Source organism: Vespa velutina, chromosome 11 (assembly GCF_912470025.1).
Source record: "Vespa velutina chromosome 11, iVesVel2.1, whole genome shotgun sequence".
Taxonomy (NCBI): Eukaryota; Metazoa; Arthropoda; class Insecta; order Hymenoptera; family Vespidae; genus Vespa; species Vespa velutina.
Window position 1 is genome coordinate 4,486,531 of NC_062198.1, and position 21,674 is coordinate 4,508,204.

The window sequence follows — 21,674 nt, forward strand, 5'->3', positions numbered from 1 at the left end:
ATTTTTTGATATTAACAAATTCGTAATATATTAACCTCGAACTTTAAAAACGTAATTTTTCTTGCAAAATAATCGAGGAAGATTAAAATTTTTATTGAACAAAAAAAAAAAATAGAGAAAAAAGAAAGAGAAAAAAATATACCAGGATCATAACTGACGTTTTACGAATCCAATACGTACACTATAAAACCGGTTATGAAAGCACAAATAAGAGGCTTTAGGACTTTCCAACTTCTGACTTGTCTAATCAGATCCCAGGAGAGAGAAAGATAAAAGAACAAAATTATATAAAAGAGCTCTCTCTCTCTTCTCTCTCTCTCTCTCTCTCTCTCTCTCTTTCTTTCTCTATTTCTCTCTTTTTATCTCTCAAGAGATTCGCACCTTTTACCGGTTGTTCGAATGTAGTGAAAATTCGTATGACGCTGCAAAACGACTTGTGTTGCTCTAATGACAGGCCATTAGGGTTCTTAATGACGGACGATCATAGATGAGACAGCAAGAGAAAGAGAGAGAAAGAGAGAAAGAGAGAAAGAGAAAGAGAGAGAGAGAGAGAGAAAGAAAGAAATATTATTACACGTTAGCATTCATAACGATGTAATCATGTGTAATGACTCGACGCAATTGGCACACAAAATAAAAAAAGAATAAGTATCGCCAATATTAAAACCAATATATCACTTTCGAAATAAATCTGATAAATCCTAATGGTATCTTATATATTTGATCTAACTAAAATCGAAATAAAATTTCATACAAATTGCATGCATAAACAATAAATTCTAATCAACTTTACCAATATTAAAATCGTACTGAAAGTTACATTATTAAGGATGACGTTACTGTCATGACTATTTTGATCACGAACTTTTCCCATATGTGGTTCGTCGAAGTGGATGCAAAATGAGCTTCGCCAGCTAGGAAAATTGCAGGGAAATTGCAGGAAAACAGAAAGAGAGAGAGAGAGAGAGAGAGAGAGAGAGACGGAAGGGTGGTAAAGGGAAACTCGATATTAGCAGATAGGCATACGGATAAGGAGGAGGAGGAGAGAGAGAGAGAGAGAGCGAGAAGGGGAGAAAGAGAGAGGGAAAGAAAAAAAATTGAAGGCGAAGAAAAGAGAAAGAAAAAAAATGTGAATCTAGTAATTTCCGATGTAATAATAGCCACCCTCCCCCGCATCCACTTTTCTCATCTTCTATCTCTGTTGTTCCTTCTTTCTCTTTTTCAGCACATGCAAAACGAGTACGATAAAACCCGGGGATATTGCCTTATTCAACGGCCGTTGAACGCAACGTAGCGACTGCAAAGAGGCTTTGTTGTAGACTTCCCTCTTTCCCCATTTTCTCTGACACCCCTCTGATCGCAATGCAAAGGGGAATTCCTGCTATATTTGCTTGCATCTCGCACGATATTCGAACTAAGAAACGACAGCGATACGACGAAGAACCGACGACTTTGAGAGTGGTGATAGCAATGAAAAAGACTCGCGATATCTAAATGAGAAGAGCGATAGAAGTTAAGAATTTTGTACGAAAGAATTTTCTAGAGAAAGAAAAGAAAGAAAGAAACAAAAAAAAAAAAAAAAAAAAAAAAGAAAAATTCCGATAAAAACATTAAATAATCATTTGCATTAAAATCTATATCAGAGTTGTTTTTAATTTTTTACTTTCTGTGTTCAATATCTCCTACATACGTGCTTTATCGAGAGAGAAAAAAAAAAAAAGAAAAAAGAAATTTACCTCGTATCAATATCCATGAATAATAATATAAAAAAAAAAACAAAACAAAACAAAAAAAAATAAGAAGAAGAAAAAAGAAAAAAGAAATATTAAAAATCATTCAGTGGATGATCGTCACTCTGGGAATGTTCACGGATATTTTTCGACAACCTACATCGTAATAGTCCATTGGAGACCATGCGAGAACATTGGAGAACGAGAGCGAAAGAGAGAGAGAGAGAGAGAGAGAGAGAGAGAGAGAGAGAGAGAGAGAGAGAGAGAGAGAGAAATGATTAGGTCCTCAATGACAGGAAAGACAATTTCCAATGGGAATCGTAGCGCTATAGAACAATCGATGAGCCACTAGGGAGACCAAAATACGAGCGCCACTGAAGTTTTAAAACCCACAAAGGAATAGTTTAAAGGTGTTGGATTGTGGCCTCGACTATCTTTCTCTTTTTCTTTACGCCCACATGTCGTTCTTACCGTTTCCCCGTCTTCCATTCTTTTCCTTTCTCCACAATTTCATTTCCGTAAGGTCGCAACCTCGCTCCTTTGTCTACGTCCATATCCTCGAAAAAGACACTTTCACGCTAAATTCTTAACACCAGAACACGCCTATCACCTCTTCTATCATTTCTTCTCCAAGAACAAAAATAGATATACGTTTTATAAATATAACGTGATATCGAAGGAATTTCGAAATGAATGAAACTCGAATATCATGTGGAACCTGTTTTATTCATTAAAACTCGTTTTACCAATGAGCACGTAAAAACGATAGTTGAAACTGATAACTTTATGATCGACTTCACCTTTCTTTTTTTTTTCTATTTAACATAAATAAACAATTTCACTTTATTTGATCTTACGTAAACTTGTTTTGCCAATTAACATGGATGAAATTAAACGATCATTAAAATTAATAACTTTTATGTGATACTTCACCTTCTTAAACTTTAACATTTTTCATAAACAATTTTTTCCCATAAATGACTTTTCAACCATTCAATTTTCAACCATACGTTTCATCGAAACTTGTTTCACCACTATGAGCACTATGGGATTATCATTAAAAAAAATAATAATAACTACGAGTGATTTGAATGGAGATTCCATCCTCGTGTACTTTAATGACAAATTCGAATAATTTTGTTTCTTCGCGAATTTATTCCGATGAAAAAATGAAATTTGTTTATTTTGATACTTGCACAATCGTTTACTCTGTATAGGAAAGCAGAATCGCTGATGATGTAATGAAACCTAACGTGTATATTCACAATCTCCATAAAAGGCATTTGAACAAATTAGGAAAAAAAGTATGAGAAGAGAGAGAGAGAGAGAGAGAGAAAGATCGATCGATCGATCGATTTACGATTTACGAGAATTCAGGAATTTGTAACTATTTCAAATATTTCATTGAAGAAATGCTCCAAAGAAAGGAAGAAAAAGGAGTTGAAAAGGTCGACGGGATATTTGAAACCACGTTACCTAATTACGTACGCGGAGAAACGTGCGACAAGGACGAAAAGAAAAATCGTCACGAAGTTACTGGAAACTTGCCTAGAACGTTAGCACAAAGTTCTTAATTAATCCTATTAATTAGATACACTGTGTTGCAGGCATTCTGTACCCGACACGAGAGAAAGAGAACGAAAAAAGAAAAAAGAAAAAAAAAAGAAATAAAGAAAGAAAGAAAAAAAGAAAGAAAGAAAAGAGAAGGAAGGAAAAAGCATTTCGAATCGCCACGTTTATATTCGTTTGCATACACGTTCTTGATTGATAAAACTTTTCTATGTGTTCTAACGCGCGTTGGAGTTTGTAGATCGGCGGTGTGTGACGACGACGACCGCGATATTAAATGCGGTTGCTCCGTTCGTATGAATTCGGAAATAGAACCAATTCGTTCGGTTGTTTCAATAATAATTGACAGCTCGAAATAGATTGAAAATAAATGCAATAACGATAATGTTAGTTATGTATTATTTACGTTATACTAATTCTCTCTCATAATGATCTATTGATCTTTTTATGATACTTTAGTCATACAAATTCCGTACTAATTTTCAACAAATCGATATGCTTTCTGAATTGACTACAACATTATTAGAAAACATACAATAACTGTTGGATATCGTTTATCGATCGAAATGCAATAGCTAACGAATGAAAAAAAAGAAAAAAAGTAAAAAATGGGAACAATTAATAAAACGCGAAACATGTCGATTTGGCGAGAGAGATCTAATATTCTGAACGTATTTGTTCATCGACATTTTTGAATAAAGTTAATAAAAACTTAATCGCATTTTAACAAATCCAACGAAATAGAAATATTTTTGTTCTCTTTCTTTCTCTTTCTCTCTCTCTCTCTCTCTCTCTCTCTCTCTCTCTCTCTCTCTCTCTCTCTCTCTCTCTCTCTCTCTCTCTCTCTCTCTTATACATTTGTAGCATATACCGAATGGAGTATGTTCGAATGAATTACGAACGGATTAGAAATAATACAGGTCATTGGATGAGTGCAAATCGTTGCAAAAAAAAAAAAAAAAAAAAAAAAACGAAGAAAAGAAGAAATGAAAGAAAAAGATAGAAAAGAAAACGAAACAACGAGTGTCTATTTTCATTGTCTTGGAAAATTGGAAAATGGGAAAACTGAAAAAGAGATAAACAAATGGAAAGAGAATAAAAATGAGTGGCAAAAGGAAAGCGAGAGAGAATTTACCAACGAAAGGATTTCCGTTAGGAACGCAATTAAGTGCTGTAATGAGATTCCTACGACGGTGGATCAGCGTCTTTTCGATATACGTAGACCAATGTGAAATTTGAAAACGATCTAAGTTAAATGAACATTTTCCTCCCACCTCTTGTCTCTCTTTCTTCTACTTTCTTACTTTAGATATCTCGAGAAGAGAGCAAGGATATCGGATGTCGTTCGTACGCCTAATTAAACTTTCGCCCAAACGACGACGAACTCTATATATACCTATATATATGTGTGTGTGTGAGTGTATGGATGTATATACTGTATAAAAAAAAAATATATATATATATATATATATATATATATATATATATGTATGTATACGATAAATATCAAAGTTTATAGGAGATCGTAAAAAAAAAAAAAAGAAAAAAAAAAGAAAGAGAAAAATATGAGGAAAGACATGGAAAATGTTGAAAAATAAAAGAAATAATTAAAGTTAAATAAAGAGAGAAAGAATAGACAAGATAGAAATAAAACTATAAGTGAAAGGGTGTTCTTGCTTTGCTTACACGTCGCTCCGATTAAATTGCGAAGTAATTAAATTATGTATAAGAAGGTAACGGCCTGTATAATGCTAGTGAGACTTTCCGGGTTTTCCTCAAGTTTCAATTATATTCTTACGAAAGTCTCTAACACATTCCTTGGAAAGCTTCAACTCCCCTTTGTACGAATAGTTACGAGAACATTTCTTCTTTTTTTTTTTTCCTTTTTTTTGTTTTTTTTTTGTTTTTTTTTCTTTGTTTTCTCCTTATTCTTCTTTCTTTCTCGCTAAATAAAGTAACAATTTTAATCCTGGGAATAGGTAAAGATCAACTTGTTTATCTAGTTCATTAAGAATGTTTAATATACTTTCATTAATGAAATTTTAATCCGAAAATTTTTACATCTATAGTAAAAAAGATATGACTTTTATTTTGAAAAAGAAAAGAAACAAAAAAAAGAGAAAAACGGAACAAAAAATCTAAATTTTCTCTTGTCGAAATCGAAAAGAGATCGAAAAGAAAGTTCTTTATAATCCTAGAAAGAAATTTGAATTCTTACGTGTTCGTTGTACGAGAAGATCAAAGGAACAGCAAAGAGTCCAATGAAAAATCGGATATCTAACGAAAAGAGGAAACGCCAAATTTCACGTACCAATTCCTTGATATATATTTCTTTTGAACGTAGAAGAAGATGTAAATAAGTAGTTTTATATACTTTTCTCACACGCCTATTCGATCGATATAGAGCAATGAACATTAAGATTGTTGAATCAGAATACGTACTCGATAAAATTTCAACTTCCGCTCGATATAAATGTTTCTATAGATTTTCTAAAATATATGAAGTAATATACTTATATATGTAATAAGTATATACTTACATCTGTGATAACATCTACTTCTTACATTTGTTTAATTATCTAATAATACGTTTTGGATTTTATTTATATCAAATGGCAAGATAGAAAATACGACAGGAAATGTTTTGGCATTCTCTCAGAAACAGCTTACGTTAAAAAATCTTTATATATAAGATCAAAGTATATATCTACTTTTCAACGTGAAAATTCTTCGATATTGCGTACCTTCAGCTAAAGCGTCACCTAGAAAACGATCACACATTTTAGCAAAATGCCTCTGGCAAGAGTTTCATGTAACTTTACCGACGGTCGTCCGACTCGTTCCGACGTAAATTCGAAGAGGACTTTGGTCCCGAAGCACGTGAAACTGACGTGAACTGTCCGATCGGTCAAAAACAGACGAAATAAACCGACGAAGTGCATTCCATCGTACAACTGAGATTGAACGAGCGTCTCGTTTATACCTCATTTATTTCTACGTACGCATTTGGAATGAAATAATTTAAAGCTTTATATCGATTAGAATTAATTCATTTTAATTGCGAATATAAAGGGATTTTGTATAAAATTATTTTACATTTATTCTTTGTAATATTTGAAATGAATTGAACGTTCACGTGTATTTATTAGCGCATTAGCGCGAATGTAATTCTTTAAAAAAAAAAAAGAAGAAAAAAAAAAAAAGAAAAAAAAAGGCACGACAAAAAATGAAAAATATATGTATAATTAACAAACATTGAAATTCTATTAAATTGTTTTATAATTTCCCTATAATATTTATTTAAATAAAAGCATGACGTATGCGAGAAAATAATTTAAATAATAAAATTCATATATTTTTAAACCATTATACTATTCGAAATAAAAGAAGGACAAAGTTTATTATAAAACCAAGTTGAAAATAGAATGCGACTTGACAACTAACTTGGTTATAAGTGTCACTTGGCTGAGTCATTTGTTTTTCTATGCAAAATAATTGTACTTTATTTTCTTCTTAACGCGTCGATAACATGAATGTTCAATGAGAACGAGTAGCGGAAAAAAAATACATTGCAAAAAAGAAAATTACATAAAAGAAAAAAAAAAAAAAAAAAAGAAAAAAGAAACAACATTTTTTTAAACGTCACAATTACTACGAATATATCTTTGAAATATGTCATTTAATCATAAGCATTTCTTTAATAATTAATCATAAGCGCTTATCGTGTGATCGAGTGTGATGTTCAGATAGACGATAAAATCAATTCAATTCGTAGATATGAAAGAATTAGATTCTTTTTTTTTTTCTTCTTCTTCGAGATTCTATTCCCGATAGAGTCGTCGAATTTATTTGAATCGATACTCGGCTAAAATAAAATCTTTCTTCCCCTTCTTCGTAAGACCACGATCATATCAGATGTGGAAACGTTCTACCCCTTCTTGCTTCTACTATTTCTCTCTCACTGACGTAACTGAGCATCAGACTGAAGCATGATGTCTGTAAACGCAAATTAGATCTAGAAAACGACTGCTTTGCGTTGATCGCATCGGTCCCGAAACACAAAGGCAAGGCAAATTGAATTCCGAGATTGAATTCCGACCAATTTCGACCTAATTTTCGCGACACCCTATCTGTCGTGGCCAAGCTTGACGAGAATTTCAGACAAGGGAAACAGAGAGAGAGAGAGAGAGAGAGAGAGAGAGAGAGATTTCCAGAACTATCGGCACATCGTTTGAAATTATTCTATGGTCGTAACTCGCTTTGCACATCGAAGAAGAGACAACGTGCTCGACTAAGAAAATTATCACGATGGCCTAAAAGAAAATATATCGATGGATAAAAGAAAATATTTTCTTTCTACATAATTAAGAATCTTCTACAATAATTATATTGCAGAAGAATTATCAAGAAACAATTATTCAAGTAATTTACTTGGATAGAATTAAACAAAAAAAGAAAATCACATGTCACATTATCTATTAAAAAATGAATTTGTCAAATTGCCAATAAAGATATTTTTCTTTTCTCTTATTTTAATGTTCCAAGTTTTCCGTGAAATAAAGTGAGCGAGCGTGATTCCGATTGGCCGATAAAATAATGGCGAATATCGCTATTAAATCAAACAAGTTCGTGCCACATTCAACATTGGCTCCAACAACATATCCATCCTTTTCGTGATTACAACCACCAGTATAGATATCAGGCAGGCGCACGCGAGCGTATCTAGAATCGTTAGATTATTCTTTTTCTCGCAAATAAATCGCGTGAGCGTCTAAGTAGATAACTCTGGTTATGGCCACCATCAATTCGAGAAACTAAATTATCTCATGAATTTAGAAAAATAATCCACGAAAAAAGAATAATGATGGTGATGATAATGATAAAAAAAATTCTCTCATCGATAATTTTTTATTATTATCACATTTTAGCAATTAAAATGAATATTTCTTATAAATCTTAAGAGAATAAGATTATCCTCTATTATATCTCTTTAATTTTCTACAATTACCGAAGAATAATATTGTATTTATTAACATTTAAACTTTAATAATATTATATTTAATTTATAAATTATTATAATTAATTATTAATGTTAATAATATTATATTCAAATAATTTCGTAATAAAGCGCAAATTTGGCATCATAAATGTTCGTACGAAGATATATTACTCTCTCCGTACGCATTAATAATTAATAAGCTGGATAAATATTATAAGTGTATACCATCAGGTCCCCTCTATGAATCATTAGTTTCAAACAAAAATATAATGATAAAAATTTACGGATAAATTATTAGTATTGGTTAATGGGAAAAAAAAGAAAAAAAAAAAAAAGAAAAGAAGAAAAAAGGAAAAAAAGTCAAAAGAAAATTTTATTATCAATATCAGTTCTCTCTGTAAAATTATGAAAAATCTTTGGAAATCGATGAATAAAATCGAAATCATAGGCAAATTTTTTGCATTAAAAAAAAATATCGTTCATGGTGATGATCACGAGGATTGATCGGAAACGATATAAATGTTTTATATTTTCGCGAAGCTAATCCTTTCAGACAAATTGGATTGCCCTGGAGACACCGTTAAATCATCGAAATCTAATCACGACTGAGATTATTTTTGAAGAAGAGATTCATTGAGGAAAAACTAGGACGAGTTTACTACACGCTTAATGGGAACACCGAGTTGTTGGGATCTTTAAACAAACGTTTGCAAACAATATTAGATGTTCGATAAAAGTCGAAAAGAAAAATCTAAAAAGATCTTTACCGTCAATGAGAAATTTCTAACGAAATTCATCGAATCGAGAAGAAGGCGCTTTAATTTCCCACGAAATAAGCGTATTTTCCGTGCTCTCTTGAACAGTGAAATAGATTAGAAGCCGTTAAAAGCGAAAGCACGTACTGGTCACATTTTCCAATTACGTACGTGTACGCGAGTAGTTTAGACCACGCTTCCGTGAAGTCCCTTTTTCGATGCTACGATATTCTCTGGATATCGACACGAGGTACTCGTTTTTTTTATACTTCCGTTTGACCTATTTCGATATCATAAAAATCTACGCCCGATGATAAAAATAAAGGACGCATTTGAGCTTTTCTTTCAACGATATAACGCACACATAGACGAACAAGAAAAGAAGAGAAAACTGAGATTGCGCAAGACGAAATTTGTACTGCTACTCGCTCGTTCTAATTTTAAAGATCGGCTATACGCTACGGTAATTTTATCAACCCGATGCAACCGCGAATGTACTTTCTCTACACCTGTCGAGCGTTATTTGAATTAAAACGCACGCTATACTTTAATAATTAATATTAACGTTGAATCATGAATATTATATTCTTCGTAGTTTTTAAAAATATTTGATATTGCAAATTTAAAAAAAAAAAAAGATAACGTGTCCTAACGTGTAACACGCATAGCTCAGTTATTTATGTAAAAACGTTTCCCAAATTTCGTATCAAGTAACTATATAAACGAATATTTTCGAGACATCTGTTGCGCACGTGAGTTACGACTCAACCATACAAAGCAGCCCTCACACATCAGCATAAATGTCTATCTACGTTTTAATTTGTTCTATTTTTTTTAAGGTATTCTCACAACGTTCGTAAACAATCGATAAAGTTGTCTTGTTCTAAATTCGTATAATGCTACGTCGATAATATCCTCATAATTTCTCGTCTTATCGATAATATTATATATATATATATATATATATATATATATATATATATGTATATATGTATATATATATATAAATGTATATACATTTAATCTGTCGGTAATGTATAATTCATTAATCCGTCGATAATCAATAATTTTCTAATATCGACCAAGTTGTTTGATCTTAGAAATAAAATAAATAAGCTGGTCGATGATATCCTAATTATAAAATAAATACTAACGATTAAAATAAATTCAAAAGTCATTTTATAAAACATCATACCAAGCCAAACAAGTACAATGGCCAAGAGGCAAGTGAGTCAAGGTCAGATTTCCTTGAGAAAATTACAAAACGACGCGCTCTTTGAGGGACTACGATTGCGTACTAGAACGTAAAAAGTACAATGGAGATCTCTCCTATCATAACCAAGAAAAAAGATAAAACGTACGATAAAAAAGTATTCATGATTACAAAGGAGCAAAATTGCAAGGTATTTCTTGCCTTTGTACTTTTTCTGATTTCATTTATCCTCAATAAAAGACTGCTTTTCGATTTAAATTTTTCAAACAAAGGACGCGATATACGTGAAGTTTCCTATTCGCCAAATCAACTGCAACGATTGAACGGACCAATCGCGAACAAGCATCAGGAGAATCACTAGACGGCGCGTATTTCGACGATTTCGCTGAAACGTTCTGATCTGTTTCATTGATCTAAAATATTTATATTAAATTACATGATAAATCAGAGATCAAGGATTGGAATAAAAAGGAAATTGAAAAGAAAGGAAAAAGAGAATAACGAAAGAACAAAACAAAACAAAAAAAGAAAACGACTCACCTTTTCGAGACATTCCTGTCCGATGGCTTTGGGATCGACCTGAACCTCGAGGATGACGGAATTAGCCTGGCTTACGAGGCACCACATATTTCTTCTTCTCTTGCCACTAAGATAGCTTCAAGGAGGAGACAGAGAACAGGTATTTCGTTACGAATCCCGTGACACTGTCACGGGAAAAAAGAAAGGACAGGGTACATAAAGGAATAAGAAAAGAGAAAAATAAACAACACTCGATGTAATATGCCCTTGACGGAGAACAGTCGTAGGGAGCTTCTTATGATAATGATGTTGATAATGATGATGACAAATAAACGATAGATCTCTCCCTCGGCGTGTTCTCGTTTTCAATCCGAAGACGATCGTAATAGGACGGTGTCGCGTCCGTTGACATAACCAGAGGATTTTTTTAAAATGCTCCTACCCGCACACCTGTCACCGCGTATGCGCACGCGACGACAACCTTTTCGTAGGTCGGCAACGTGCTCACGTTTTCACCGAACGAAAGCGTCTCGTCGTCTTCCATTTCTCGGCGCGGAATGACAGACTGAAACTCCGTTCCGCTTGGCGTGGATTAGTTCGCAAAATCGAATCACCTTCCGGCGACTATCGAATGGCGCTACTTGCACCCGCGACGCACGCACGTATTTACAACGCGTTGGCCACCAAACGACTACCGCGCGGTGGAGCGGGGATATTCTCGCGTACCTGCACAGCTGATTTCCCCCACTACCAGTTCATAGATCGTATACGCACCAACGGGGAGAGCCACGAACATTGGCCAATCGTATGCTTCTACCAACGCGTCATCTTGTGTCTTCTTGACGAATCCCTCTTATTTGATACATATATATTATTATTTCGAAATATAATTTGAGAATTTTTAGCTACGAGGAAAGAGCTTGATATTTATAATATTTATTCATGATAAATATTTCATATTATATCTCTTTAAAAGGAATCTTTTTTTTTTTTTTTTTTTTTTTTTTTTTCTTTTACAAATTAAGAAAGTACAATGTGATCGAATTTCGACAATTTTTCTCTTATGTATATGATGTTTATCACGCAAGCTTCAAATGCCATGGACATGGCAGAAAAAAGTTACATTGTGTATATAATTCAAGGCCATATGTATCTCAATTATGTAATCATAAAAATATAAGGTAATGTATATAAAGCTATTTAAAATAGAATGAAAGTATTTAATAATATTGCAATGTATGATGCAAATTTTCTAATGGAGCATCAAATATAATAATTTACAAATATTATTATGATATAAAATATGAGTCGGAGAATACGGTGTTACCGTTTTTTTTTTTCTTTTTTATTTTTTTGAACATTAATACTGTACAGACAATCAACCAACTTACAGAGACAGAGTATACACGCGAGGCAAGGTTACCCATAATCGTTAAACTTAACAAAGCATATAATATTTATAAGGGAATATTATATTTCTACATCGTCGCAAGGTTTACATTGGATTGGGAGCTTGTTTGTAAACCTAGAGAGGCTGTAGATGACATAAATATTTTTTTTTTGTCCTCGATGTTACAGATCATGGAATGACATCTACCAACATACATTAACATTGTACAATTTGTTACCATCACCTTAAACAGTACTAATAAATATCGGTGTTTAAACTTCTATCTGTCGCCCCTAGGCCTTGAAACGGCAGGTAGAAAATATTTATTTATTTAAACTTCTATCATTCTCATTACTGTGCTAATTCTGTGACTGTTTATATTGGTGGTTGAAGCTTGGTAATAACATAGTTACAATTACATTTATTGTCTTATAACAATTGCAGGAAAGACTCTAAGAATTTAAATATTACTGTCTATAACTAAACAGTACATATATAAGATTTCCTGATCAACATATGATATAACGGTGATAAATATGTTTTAAGATATGATATAGCAAATAATATTTAATGTACATGTATAGCATAAAATGTAGTATTTATAATTGTTGAATATATATATATATATTTATATATATATATATATATATCCTTAGAGTTTACATTTCATTGCGATAATTCATGTGCAATTGTGGCTTAATGTCGTACACCAATTCCAAGATTTTATACATTACCTAATTACAAACAATAAATACATTGTTTTTAAAGAGTAATACTATTGTAAAATTTAAAAAATAAAGAGGATTACTTACTGTATCTTTGTGCACGGAAATGGCTTGATTCATTTCTTCAATCTTTACTTTGGTATCGGCTTCAATACGTGCAGCTACATCTTCCTTCGAACCCATATGCTAAGTAGAAACAAATAATTATTCAAAATGATATTTTTATCATTTGATAATTTCATGATATACATATAAAATTTAATAGATACAATTATGTAATTTTGATGATATTTAAAAATATTCACCTTTGCTTCAAATCGACGAAATTGTTTTTCTCGTTCCTGTCTATATTTTTCAATTTCATCTTGAGCTTCTTCTTTGGCTTGCTTTAATCTACGAGCTTTACCTATAATATATAAATACAATGTTTATAAATACAGAATTTCCTATACAGTATATCATATATAAACATATATATGAAGTTAAAAAATATTATATTTCACATTAATTTTTATTAGAGAGAACTTATTTGTTCTTAAATGTATACCAACATAATACTGTACACCATCATGTCTGAAAATGTTGAGTGAGAAATCTTCATCACAAATTTACACGATAAATGAAAATTTTTATTTATATTAATAAAATTTCTATATCACTTTTAGCAAACAGCGGTTACACCCAATTGTAAATTGATTAATAATAATTCTACGTTAATTAGTTTTTCACGATCCTTGCGATATATAATAAATCACAACTGTTAAGAAAAAAAACTCACGCTTTCTAGCTTCGGCAACTTTTTCAGCAGCACGTTTTTCGGCTGCTAAAAGTTGTTGAATACCTTGCGTCTGACTAGCCATCTTTGCAACGAATGAAAGGAATAACGAACAGTGCTATAGGAATTACAAATCGATCATATGACTTTGGAGCTTCCGTTTTCTGCCCCGCCTTAAACGATGGCGCTCTATCTCGTGGTCTCACGTGGTTATTGTTCCACGCACTCTCTTTATCCGACAACGCGAATACACACAACTGCATAGACTTTTGGAGTTTAATACTGGAAGAAATCTAATTGGCCGTTGCCCCACTCTTATTTAATATTACTATATATCACACGTAATTTCCTTATTGGCAAAAAAGGTTTTATCTGTTAAAGATTATTCATCAAATCCCTGATTTTATAATGGATTACGCCAACAATGAGTACAATGGATAATTTTTATATATGATTTTGTAACGACGAAATAAGATCTCATTTTAAAGATAAAGATTTAACCGAATACATGACTTTTCGAATTTTTTAAAAAGTTTTATTTTCTTTGCAAAAAAAAAAAAAAATCGTGTCAACAAATGATGCTTCTTTTGAAAATAGTTTATACATAAAAATAAAGCTTATTCAAATATTCGACAAAAAAAAAGCCATATCCTTATTTAAAGCTTTATCTTTAAAATGAGACTTTGTTCATCAAAATCGATCAAGAATTACGTCTGAACTTGCTGTTGGCCGTAACATTGTTTTCGACATTTTTCGAGAAAAAAAGTTTCCTAAAAAAAATTTTGCGATAAAAGAAAAAACGTTCGAAGTTCTCTCTTTGCAAACGTCTAAGATTAAAAAATTAATACATTCGATAATTTTAGAATTACTTTAAGAATGTATATACACGGAGTAATTTCCAATGCGTAACAGGGAGAAAGAACGGGACTCGTTGAAATTGACATTGTTAGATCCTTCTATAAGAATTTCGACAATGATAAGATTCTCTTGTATCTGTCTCGTTTCTGGCTGAAACTACAGATTTCTACATAGTAGATATTACGTAAAATGTCTCAACGTAATCTGCATGAATAAATTAATTTAATTATTCCATTGCAAATTAAAATAAAAAAAAAAGAGATAATATTAAAAATACTAACTTATTATATAAAATATCTCTCTTATATAAGATTCTATTTTATAAGATGTCGTATATAAAAAAAAAAAAAAAATCTCTCTTATAAAACAAAATATTAAATTAAAAAATTTTTTTTTTTTTTTATTTATGATACATAAAAACAACAAATGTAATTTATTTTACAGCATTCACTTTATCACAATATACGATTACCCTGAATATTCTGTCTAGTATTTAGCAATATCTTCTCTTGTCGTTTCTTTTCTTCCTTGAATGCTTCTTTGTTGGCTTTACGTTCTATTCTTCTTTCCTAAAATTATGATTATTATATGAAAATGATTTAAAAATACTATATATATATATATATTGATATTATATTTTTCATTTGAAAATTCATGAAAGATTTAGTAGGTTTCATTACCTTTCTGTATTCTTTTAATGCTTTTTTTCTTGTTTTTCTTTCATCAGGAGATTCATCCTTGGGCCTTACACTTAAAACACTTAAAGTAGATTTCATAGTCTCTGCTACAGATCGTGTATCTGTCGATTTTGTATCTTTATTTTGTAAATTAAATTGTGCTAATGCTTTTGAAGTTAATTTTCCTGCTGATCCATCTAATACATCTTTTGGTATGCCAGTTTTAGAATGAATTTTTATTTTTCTTGGAGCCTTTTAGATATGGTAAAAAATAAAATTGTGTAGAAAACTATTAAAAAATTGGTTAATTAAAGTAAATAATATTCTTTTATGACTTACTTTTTGTTCTACAATAAGTTTAGGATGATTATAAATATTACTGTATGTGCTTATTATACTTTCACAATCCCATTTATCTTTTTCTCTAGCATCAACAAATAACTTTATTAAATCATCTTCATCAGAACTTGAGTATTCTTGTTCTATAATTTTCATTCTTTCTCGCATAAGTTCAGCTACATTTTCCATCTAAAAATGATAATACATGTAATATCTACTTAAATAATATACACATAAAAATTAATTGAATACCTACATCTTCTTTTTGTAATTTTTCAAATTCTTTGGCACATTGTAAAACCATACTAGAATCAGATGCAATATGTCCTTCTATGTCGTCCCAATCTAGAGCACCAATCTCATTATCATCGTAAACAGAATACAACTAAAATAAAAAATTATAATTATTAATATTATTTTTACATATTGATAATATTTATAGAAGATACAAACTTTATCAAATTTTTCATCCAACAGTGCCAGTTGCTCGTTTCTTCTCATTACACTACTACTCATTGAATATTCTGTAAATCTTGACTTTGTTTCTTCATCCTTGAAACTATGTTGAGGAGGACCATTTAAGCTACATAATTCATCTTTTTCTTCATCAGAAAGTTCCATGTGACCATTACTTGAAGCATCTGTATCTTCTTCCTCGCTAAATTCATCTTCTATAAGTTTACACAATAATAATATATATATAATATATAAAATACAAATAATTATATATCCTTCATATTATATACTAACCATATTCTTCATCTTCCAAGTCTTCTTCATCACCACACTTAGCATTTGCCAATTCTATAAAATTGTCTTCTAATTCATTCTCTGGATCATCAAAATCAAAATCATTATCCAATGCCGCTACTATATCTGGATCTATATCTAATCTAAGACCAGATACTGGTGCAGCTTTGTTTAGCAAGCCAACTTTCTCTTCAACATTTGAAGCAAATACAGATGATGGTAAATTAAGTTTACAATCCTTTTTCTTTTCATCTTCGTTAACATTTACAGGATCAACATGTACCCATTCAACATCCAAAGTATTAACATCTTTTAAATGTTGCAAATAGTCATAATCATCATCAAAATATATTCCATATTTTTGCTGTTCTTCTACACGTTTTTTCTTATCCAATGGTTTCTTTTCTAATTTAGTAGCTTGTGTTTCGCCAGCTGGCACAAGTACTCTTTGTGGTGCTGTTTCATCAGCTATCAATGGATCTTTTTGTGAACGATGTACTAAATGAAATGTGACTGAATTTTTCTTGTCAATAAACTTCTTCGTTTTACCCTTCGGCTAATTTTATAATCAAAATAATATAAAAATGTAATTAACCTATATTTAAAATATGACACCTTCTAGGATTAATAAAATCTCTTATACTCACCATTTCTTTTTTTTTTTTTTTTAATATTATAATACACTCAATAAAAACTGATAATGTATTCTATTAAAGAACAATGAAAAATTGATTTAACTTTTGATCTGTTTAAATATTTAATGTTTTTTTTCATCCTACATTAGCAAACAAAATTCACATGGCGCACATGTGTACAATCAGTGATTATCAACTATAGTATATTATATTACTTTTTCTACAATATATGTATGAGTAAGAAAAATTTATATACACACACACACACACACACATAAATATTTTTTGTTCATTTATTAATATATTTATTGCAAATATATAATAGTTAATTTAATTTTATTTTAATCATTGTAATTTTAACATGTATAAAATGTGTATTACTTTTGTCCCTAGATTAACACTAGATTTATCAAGCAGTAAAAATGATTGGTTTCAATTGTATTTATAAAAATTTTTATTATAAATATTATTTCACAGTTTTTCACGAGGTATTATGACTTTATTACATATTTTTTAAATTCTTCTTTTGCTCTTTTTACTATTTTTTAAAGTACATATAAAGTATACCTTAAGGCTGATCACATCTGATTTTATAATGCTTTATGCCATCAATGAGAACAGGCATAATTCTTAACCGGTTTGGATGAACAAGGTCTCATTTTAAAGACAAAGATTTAATCTATCTTAAGATTTTGACAGATTTTTGAAAAAGTTGTATATTTGTAGATAAACTATTCTCTAAAAAATACCATTTTTTAATATGATGTTTTTTTTTTTCAAAAAATAAAAATCTTTAAAAAAAATCTGTCAAAACCTTACGATAGATTATATCTTTGTCTTTAAAATGAGACCTTGTTTATTAAAATTGATCACGAATTATCTCTGTTCTTTTTGATGGCGTAAACCATTAAAAAATCAAAGACAGTGAACAGCCTTAAAGAAGGATATAAATGTGGGAAAATGAAAAGTATAAATTTACAGTCTACTAGTCTACTAGCACTATTTATTTTAATCCAAATTACCTCGATCGTTATGATATATGTGAAAGGAATATAAATTATTCAAGTTTATAGACCGATAGGGTAATACTTGGTGGTATGTTCCCCGCTTACGCTTGTAGTTCATATTTTGTCCATATCTGTCGCTGAAGTCACAAATGTTTTGAGCAAAGGGTGACTTTAATAGACAGAAATAATTGCCAATAGTTCTAGTATTAGATAAAACTAGACTTGACGCTATTACGAGACGGGGTAATAATGGATTATTGACTTTCAATGAATGTAACAAAATTGGAGAATAAAAATGGGGTTATTTGATCGGTTAGCTAATCTTCTAGGATTAAGAAAGAAGGAAGTAAACGTTTTAGTAGTGGGGCTTAACAACAGTGGTAAGTCGACGGTCATAAATAATTTCAAACACGAGGATGACCGTTGCATAGACATAGTGCCCACGGTTGGGTTTAATGTCGAAAAATTCTCATGTAAGTTAAATATTGAGGATTGAATGACGGTGGATGCTTTTACAGCACTCACAATTTTCATTGCACCCACTTGTTGTTGTTAACAACATTGATGTTTGTAAAAGGTCCATTTTTTAAAAGACAACAAAGTTGAAATATTATAAACACATATAATTGTTATCAAAATTCTTAAATTATTTCGGTTACATGTAATTTTATTCGATTACATGTGTATAAAATTTTAAACTATAATTATTAATTATTAATTAATTATGTCTACGTATCCAATATGTGCATACACATATATACTAATATAACGATATTTAAATTTTCAATACATTATATATATGTATGTAAATTTGATGACTATTATAACATTTATTATTTTTGTTATTCAATACCAACTATGTCACTTATATCTAATTTTGGTAATTCTTTAAATGGTGTATGATTTCGTTTACTTGATCGTATAGGAGTACTAGTATGATTATTCATTATCTTTTGTAATTTAATTGATAATGGTTTAATTTTTATTTTACTTTGTACCATTTTGGAAGTACTTTCTGATTTTCCTTCTGAGCGTAATCCAATGGTAAAGTTATTTAGAGATGATTTATTCTTTGATCTACTCTTAACAGTTTTTGTTTGCACTTTTGACAATCTATGAGAATGTGCAATTTTCATAGACTTACTTGTACTTGCTTCTGCGTATTTTTCTTTTTGTGACGATTGCTTTTGAATTTTTCTATCTGTATCCTGCAGATTTAATTTATTATTAATATTATCTTTCTTATTCTTTTTTTTATTTTTCATTTGTGATACTCTTCTTCTCCGTTTTCTTTTATATATTTTATTTTGAGATGTTTCTAAATTTGACAAATCATATTCTGAGCTACTGGATTCCTATAAATATTTAAATATTTATTATATGCTAGAAGAAAATCAAATAAGAAAACTGAAATCAATAATTATTAAACATACATTGATTTCTAATGTAGCATCTTCCTTTTTCACTCTTGTCCATGTAAATTGTGCATTATCGTCTATTAAAATATTATCAAATGCTGTTTGTAAATCAGTAGAATAAAATCTTTTTAGAGATTTTCTCAATTGTTTTTCAGTTTGTTCATCATATTTTATACTTCCAATTACTTCAAGTTTGATTTCAGTTGGTCTAACGTGTTTAGAATCATAACATAAATAAATTGTAATATTGGCATAACTTTCATTTATCTTATCATATACATTTAATAATTCTATTATAAATGATGTATATCCCAAATTTGGTTGCACATTACAATTACTCAAATTGTCAACAGAAGACTGAAATACATATAAAAAAAAAAAAAAAAAGACTTTTTATTATTCTATTATCAACTTATACATAGTAATTTTTTTCAAAAAAATATTAATATTAATAAATACCTTTAATTCTTGATACTGTTGCAATCTAAATATATAACAATTGCAATGGTGCTTACAATTTTGTACAAAAGGTATTATATTGTATATTGTATTGAGTGATATCTCAGACAATAATTGATTTATGTCAACTGACATAGGCATAACCCATTTACCTATCTGTATCTTTTTGCCTCGTTTGAGAAGTTGTATCGCAAAGAGATTTTGTTTTTGTTCTTTCCATGATGAATTAAATCCAATTAAATATTCATTTCTAGCACTATGTACACAATATAATCCACTATATCTGTACAACTCATAATTTACATTTGTTGACACATCCTGATTGCTTGTACCAACAAAATTATTTGTGCTATTTGAAATTAAGTTTTCTTTTATATTATTAAGCTTCACAATTTTTAATTTTTGTCGTAATTGTCTGACAGTAAGCTTTAAATCTTCTATTTCCTTCTCTAATTTTATTCTTTCTGCACTTGACGAATCTAAAATTGCCATAAAATAACAATTACATTCCAAGTAATATTTTTAAGGGTTAGGTTTAACGTATTCATGTATAAATTATTTAATTTCATACCTTCGGACGAACTTTTAATATCATTATTATTATTATTGGAAGACGACTTATTTAATTCCATATTACAATATATTAATTAAAATTTTATACATATGCACATATTTAAATAAAGTCGCGCCAAGAAACTTGTAACTGATATAGTGCAGTGGTTCTCATTTATTCGGTACTAGTAAACGATTAACAGATGTTACACCTCACAAAGTCCAAGAAACCAAGCGGATATTTATTACTATTTCTATGTAATATGTATTTAATTATATTATAAAATAAATATTCATGTATATATATGTCTATATATATATATATATATATATATATTAATTAACAATTTTGTACAAAACAATGGCACCATCTTCTTTCCAGTCAAAAATGTTAATTTTACCGCATTCGATATGTCGGGTCATGATCGTCACAGATCCTTATGGGAACATTATTACAAAGAATGCCATGGGATCATTTTCATAATTGATAGTAGCGATAAACTAAGATTAGTTGTCGTAAAAGAGGAATTAGATATGCTTCTTCAACATCCTGATATAGCAGGTATAACTTTTACGATTGTTGAACATTAAAAGTTTAGTCAAAAATATTTTTTAATCTTATCGTTTTAGGACGTAAATTACCAATTCTTTTCTTGGCAAATAAAATGGATTTACCTGATTCATTAACAACTGTTAAACTAGTCTCAGGCCTTGGACTAGAAAAAATACAAAATAAACCATGGCATATACGTGCAACAAATGCCGTTACTGGTGAAGGACTACAACCGGCTATAGAATGGCTCACAGATCAAATCCGGGATATATATATTAATAAAAGACAATAATCGAACGTATTATTATTCTTAAATCATGCTTAAGATTTTATTTAAATTTTAAGCATTTTTATCTAAAATATTTTATGTTTTTCTAATTGCATTAAATTTGATGAGGGAGTAAGTAACATTTACGTTTTAACAGTATTAGATTATAACATTGTTTATATCAAACGAATCCGTCCAAAGTTAGAGCTAATAACAAAATATAAAGTATATCTATATATTTAAATATACTTTATTCTATTAAATTAAACAATTAAATAACATTTTAGTAATATATTTCAATTTCATAATGTACGTGTTATCGCGCCCTTGTAAAGATGGCGCGACGTTTAAAATCGATCCAGTTATAACTTAGTCACGTCTTAGTACATTTCTACATATAAAGCCTATGTGATTGTGTTTGCTAGGCAAATACTATCGTTGTATTGACTCTATACAGTTTGGAAGAACGCACGTGAACTTACG

The 21,674-nt window shown here is 30.2% G+C and overlaps 5 protein-coding genes across 8 annotated transcripts in view; 1 reads left to right on the forward strand and 4 right to left on the reverse strand.

Moving 5' to 3' along the window:
* LOC124953144 (E3 ubiquitin-protein ligase MYLIP) overlaps window positions 1-11,490 on the reverse strand; it is a 116,782-nt gene extending 105,292 nt beyond the window's left edge. For both annotated transcript variants that reach the window (XM_047504099.1, XM_047504100.1), the window contains exon 1: window positions 10,807-11,490. In XM_047504099.1, the coding sequence (XP_047360055.1) occupies window positions 10,807-10,893 (87 nt within the window). In that variant the 5' untranslated portion in view covers window positions 10,894-11,490. The remainder of the gene's footprint in view (window positions 1-10,806) is intronic.
* Window positions 11,491-12,101: 611 nt separating this feature from the next.
* On the reverse strand, window positions 12,102-13,875 carry LOC124953145 (V-type proton ATPase subunit G). Its single transcript, XM_047504101.1, has 4 exons — window positions 13,679-13,875; window positions 13,206-13,306; window positions 12,988-13,086; window positions 12,102-12,909 (listed from the first exon to the last, which is right to left on the reverse strand). Exons 1-4 carry the CDS (start codon window positions 13,758-13,760, stop codon window positions 12,835-12,837), a joined length of 357 nt encoding a protein of 118 aa, XP_047360057.1. The 5' UTR covers window positions 13,761-13,875; the 3' UTR covers window positions 12,102-12,834.
* Window positions 13,876-14,907: 1,032 nt separating this feature from the next.
* Window positions 14,908-17,329, reverse strand: LOC124952853 (protein LTV1 homolog). Its single transcript, XM_047503357.1, has 7 exons — window positions 16,947-17,329; window positions 16,300-16,855; window positions 16,003-16,220; window positions 15,806-15,934; window positions 15,550-15,738; window positions 15,214-15,462; window positions 14,908-15,102 (listed from the first exon to the last, which is right to left on the reverse strand). Exons 1-7 carry the CDS (start codon window positions 16,947-16,949, stop codon window positions 14,989-14,991), a joined length of 1,458 nt encoding a protein of 485 aa, XP_047359313.1. The 5' UTR covers window positions 16,950-17,329; the 3' UTR covers window positions 14,908-14,988.
* Window positions 17,330-17,991: 662 nt separating this feature from the next.
* Window positions 17,992-21,216, forward strand: LOC124952856 (ADP-ribosylation factor-like protein 6). Of its 3 annotated transcripts, none has more exons than XM_047503361.1 (3): window positions 17,992-18,321; window positions 20,753-20,932; window positions 21,001-21,216. In XM_047503361.1, the coding sequence occupies exons 1-3, from the start codon at window positions 18,237-18,239 to the stop codon at window positions 21,213-21,215; spliced, it is 480 nt and encodes a 159-aa protein (XP_047359317.1). In that variant the 5' UTR covers window positions 17,992-18,236; the 3' UTR covers window position 21,216. The 3 variants fall into 3 exon arrangements, with proteins under 3 accessions (XP_047359317.1, XP_047359316.1, XP_047359318.1); XM_047503360.1 differs by having other exon boundaries at window positions 18,000-18,414; XM_047503362.1 differs by lacking the exon at window positions 17,992-18,321 and adding an exon at window positions 18,662-20,628.
* Window positions 18,672-20,565, reverse strand: LOC124952854. Its single transcript, XM_047503358.1, has 4 exons — window positions 20,390-20,565; window positions 19,819-20,297; window positions 19,375-19,716; window positions 18,672-19,296 (listed from the first exon to the last, which is right to left on the reverse strand). Exons 1-4 carry the CDS (start codon window positions 20,448-20,450, stop codon window positions 18,784-18,786), a joined length of 1,395 nt encoding a protein of 464 aa, XP_047359314.1. The 5' UTR covers window positions 20,451-20,565; the 3' UTR covers window positions 18,672-18,783.
* Window positions 21,217-21,674: the final 458 nt, after the last annotated feature.

What these genes read in the sequence shown, in the direction of transcription:
- LOC124953145 (XM_047504101.1), bottom strand. Translation starts at nt 13,760, where the DNA reads ATGGCTAGTCAGACGCAAGGTATTCAACAACTTTTAGCAGCCGAAAAA. An exon ending in AGTTGCCGAAGCTAGAAAGC is followed by an intron (nt 13,307 to 13,678) that starts GTGAGTTTTTTT and finishes TATATATTATAG; the next exon opens with GTAAAGCTCGTAGATTAAAG. An exon ending in TTTCCGTGCACAAAGATACA is followed by an intron (nt 12,910 to 12,987) that starts GTAAGTAATCCT and finishes GTTTGTAATTAG; the next exon opens with GTAATGTATAAAATCTTGGA.
- LOC124952853 (XM_047503357.1), bottom strand. An exon ending in AAAAATTACAAAAAGAAGAT is followed by an intron (nt 15,739 to 15,805) that starts GTAGGTATTCAA and finishes TATCATTTTTAG; the next exon opens with ATGGAAAATGTAGCTGAACT. An exon ending in AACTTATTGTAGAACAAAAA is followed by an intron (nt 15,463 to 15,549) that starts GTAAGTCATAAA and finishes CATATCTAAAAG; the next exon opens with GCTCCAAGAAAAATAAAAAT.
- LOC124952856 (XM_047503360.1), top strand. Translation starts at nt 18,237, where the DNA reads ATGGGGTTATTTGATCGGTTAGCTAATCTTCTAGGATTAAGAAAGAAG. An exon ending in TAATGTCGAAAAATTCTCAT is followed by an intron (nt 18,415 to 20,752) that starts GTAAGTTAAATA and finishes TCTTCTTTCCAG; the next exon opens with TCAAAAATGTTAATTTTACC. An exon ending in TCAACATCCTGATATAGCAG is followed by an intron (nt 20,933 to 21,000) that starts GTATAACTTTTA and finishes TTATCGTTTTAG; the next exon opens with GACGTAAATTACCAATTCTT.
- LOC124952854 (XM_047503358.1), bottom strand. Translation starts at nt 20,450, where the DNA reads ATGGAATTAAATAAGTCGTCTTCCAATAATAATAATAATGATATTAAA. An exon ending in AACAGTATCAAGAATTAAAG is followed by an intron (nt 19,717 to 19,818) that starts GTATTTATTAAT and finishes TATGTATTTCAG; the next exon opens with TCTTCTGTTGACAATTTGAG. An exon ending in ATGCTACATTAGAAATCAAT is followed by an intron (nt 19,297 to 19,374) that starts GTATGTTTAATA and finishes AAATATTTATAG; the next exon opens with GAATCCAGTAGCTCAGAATA.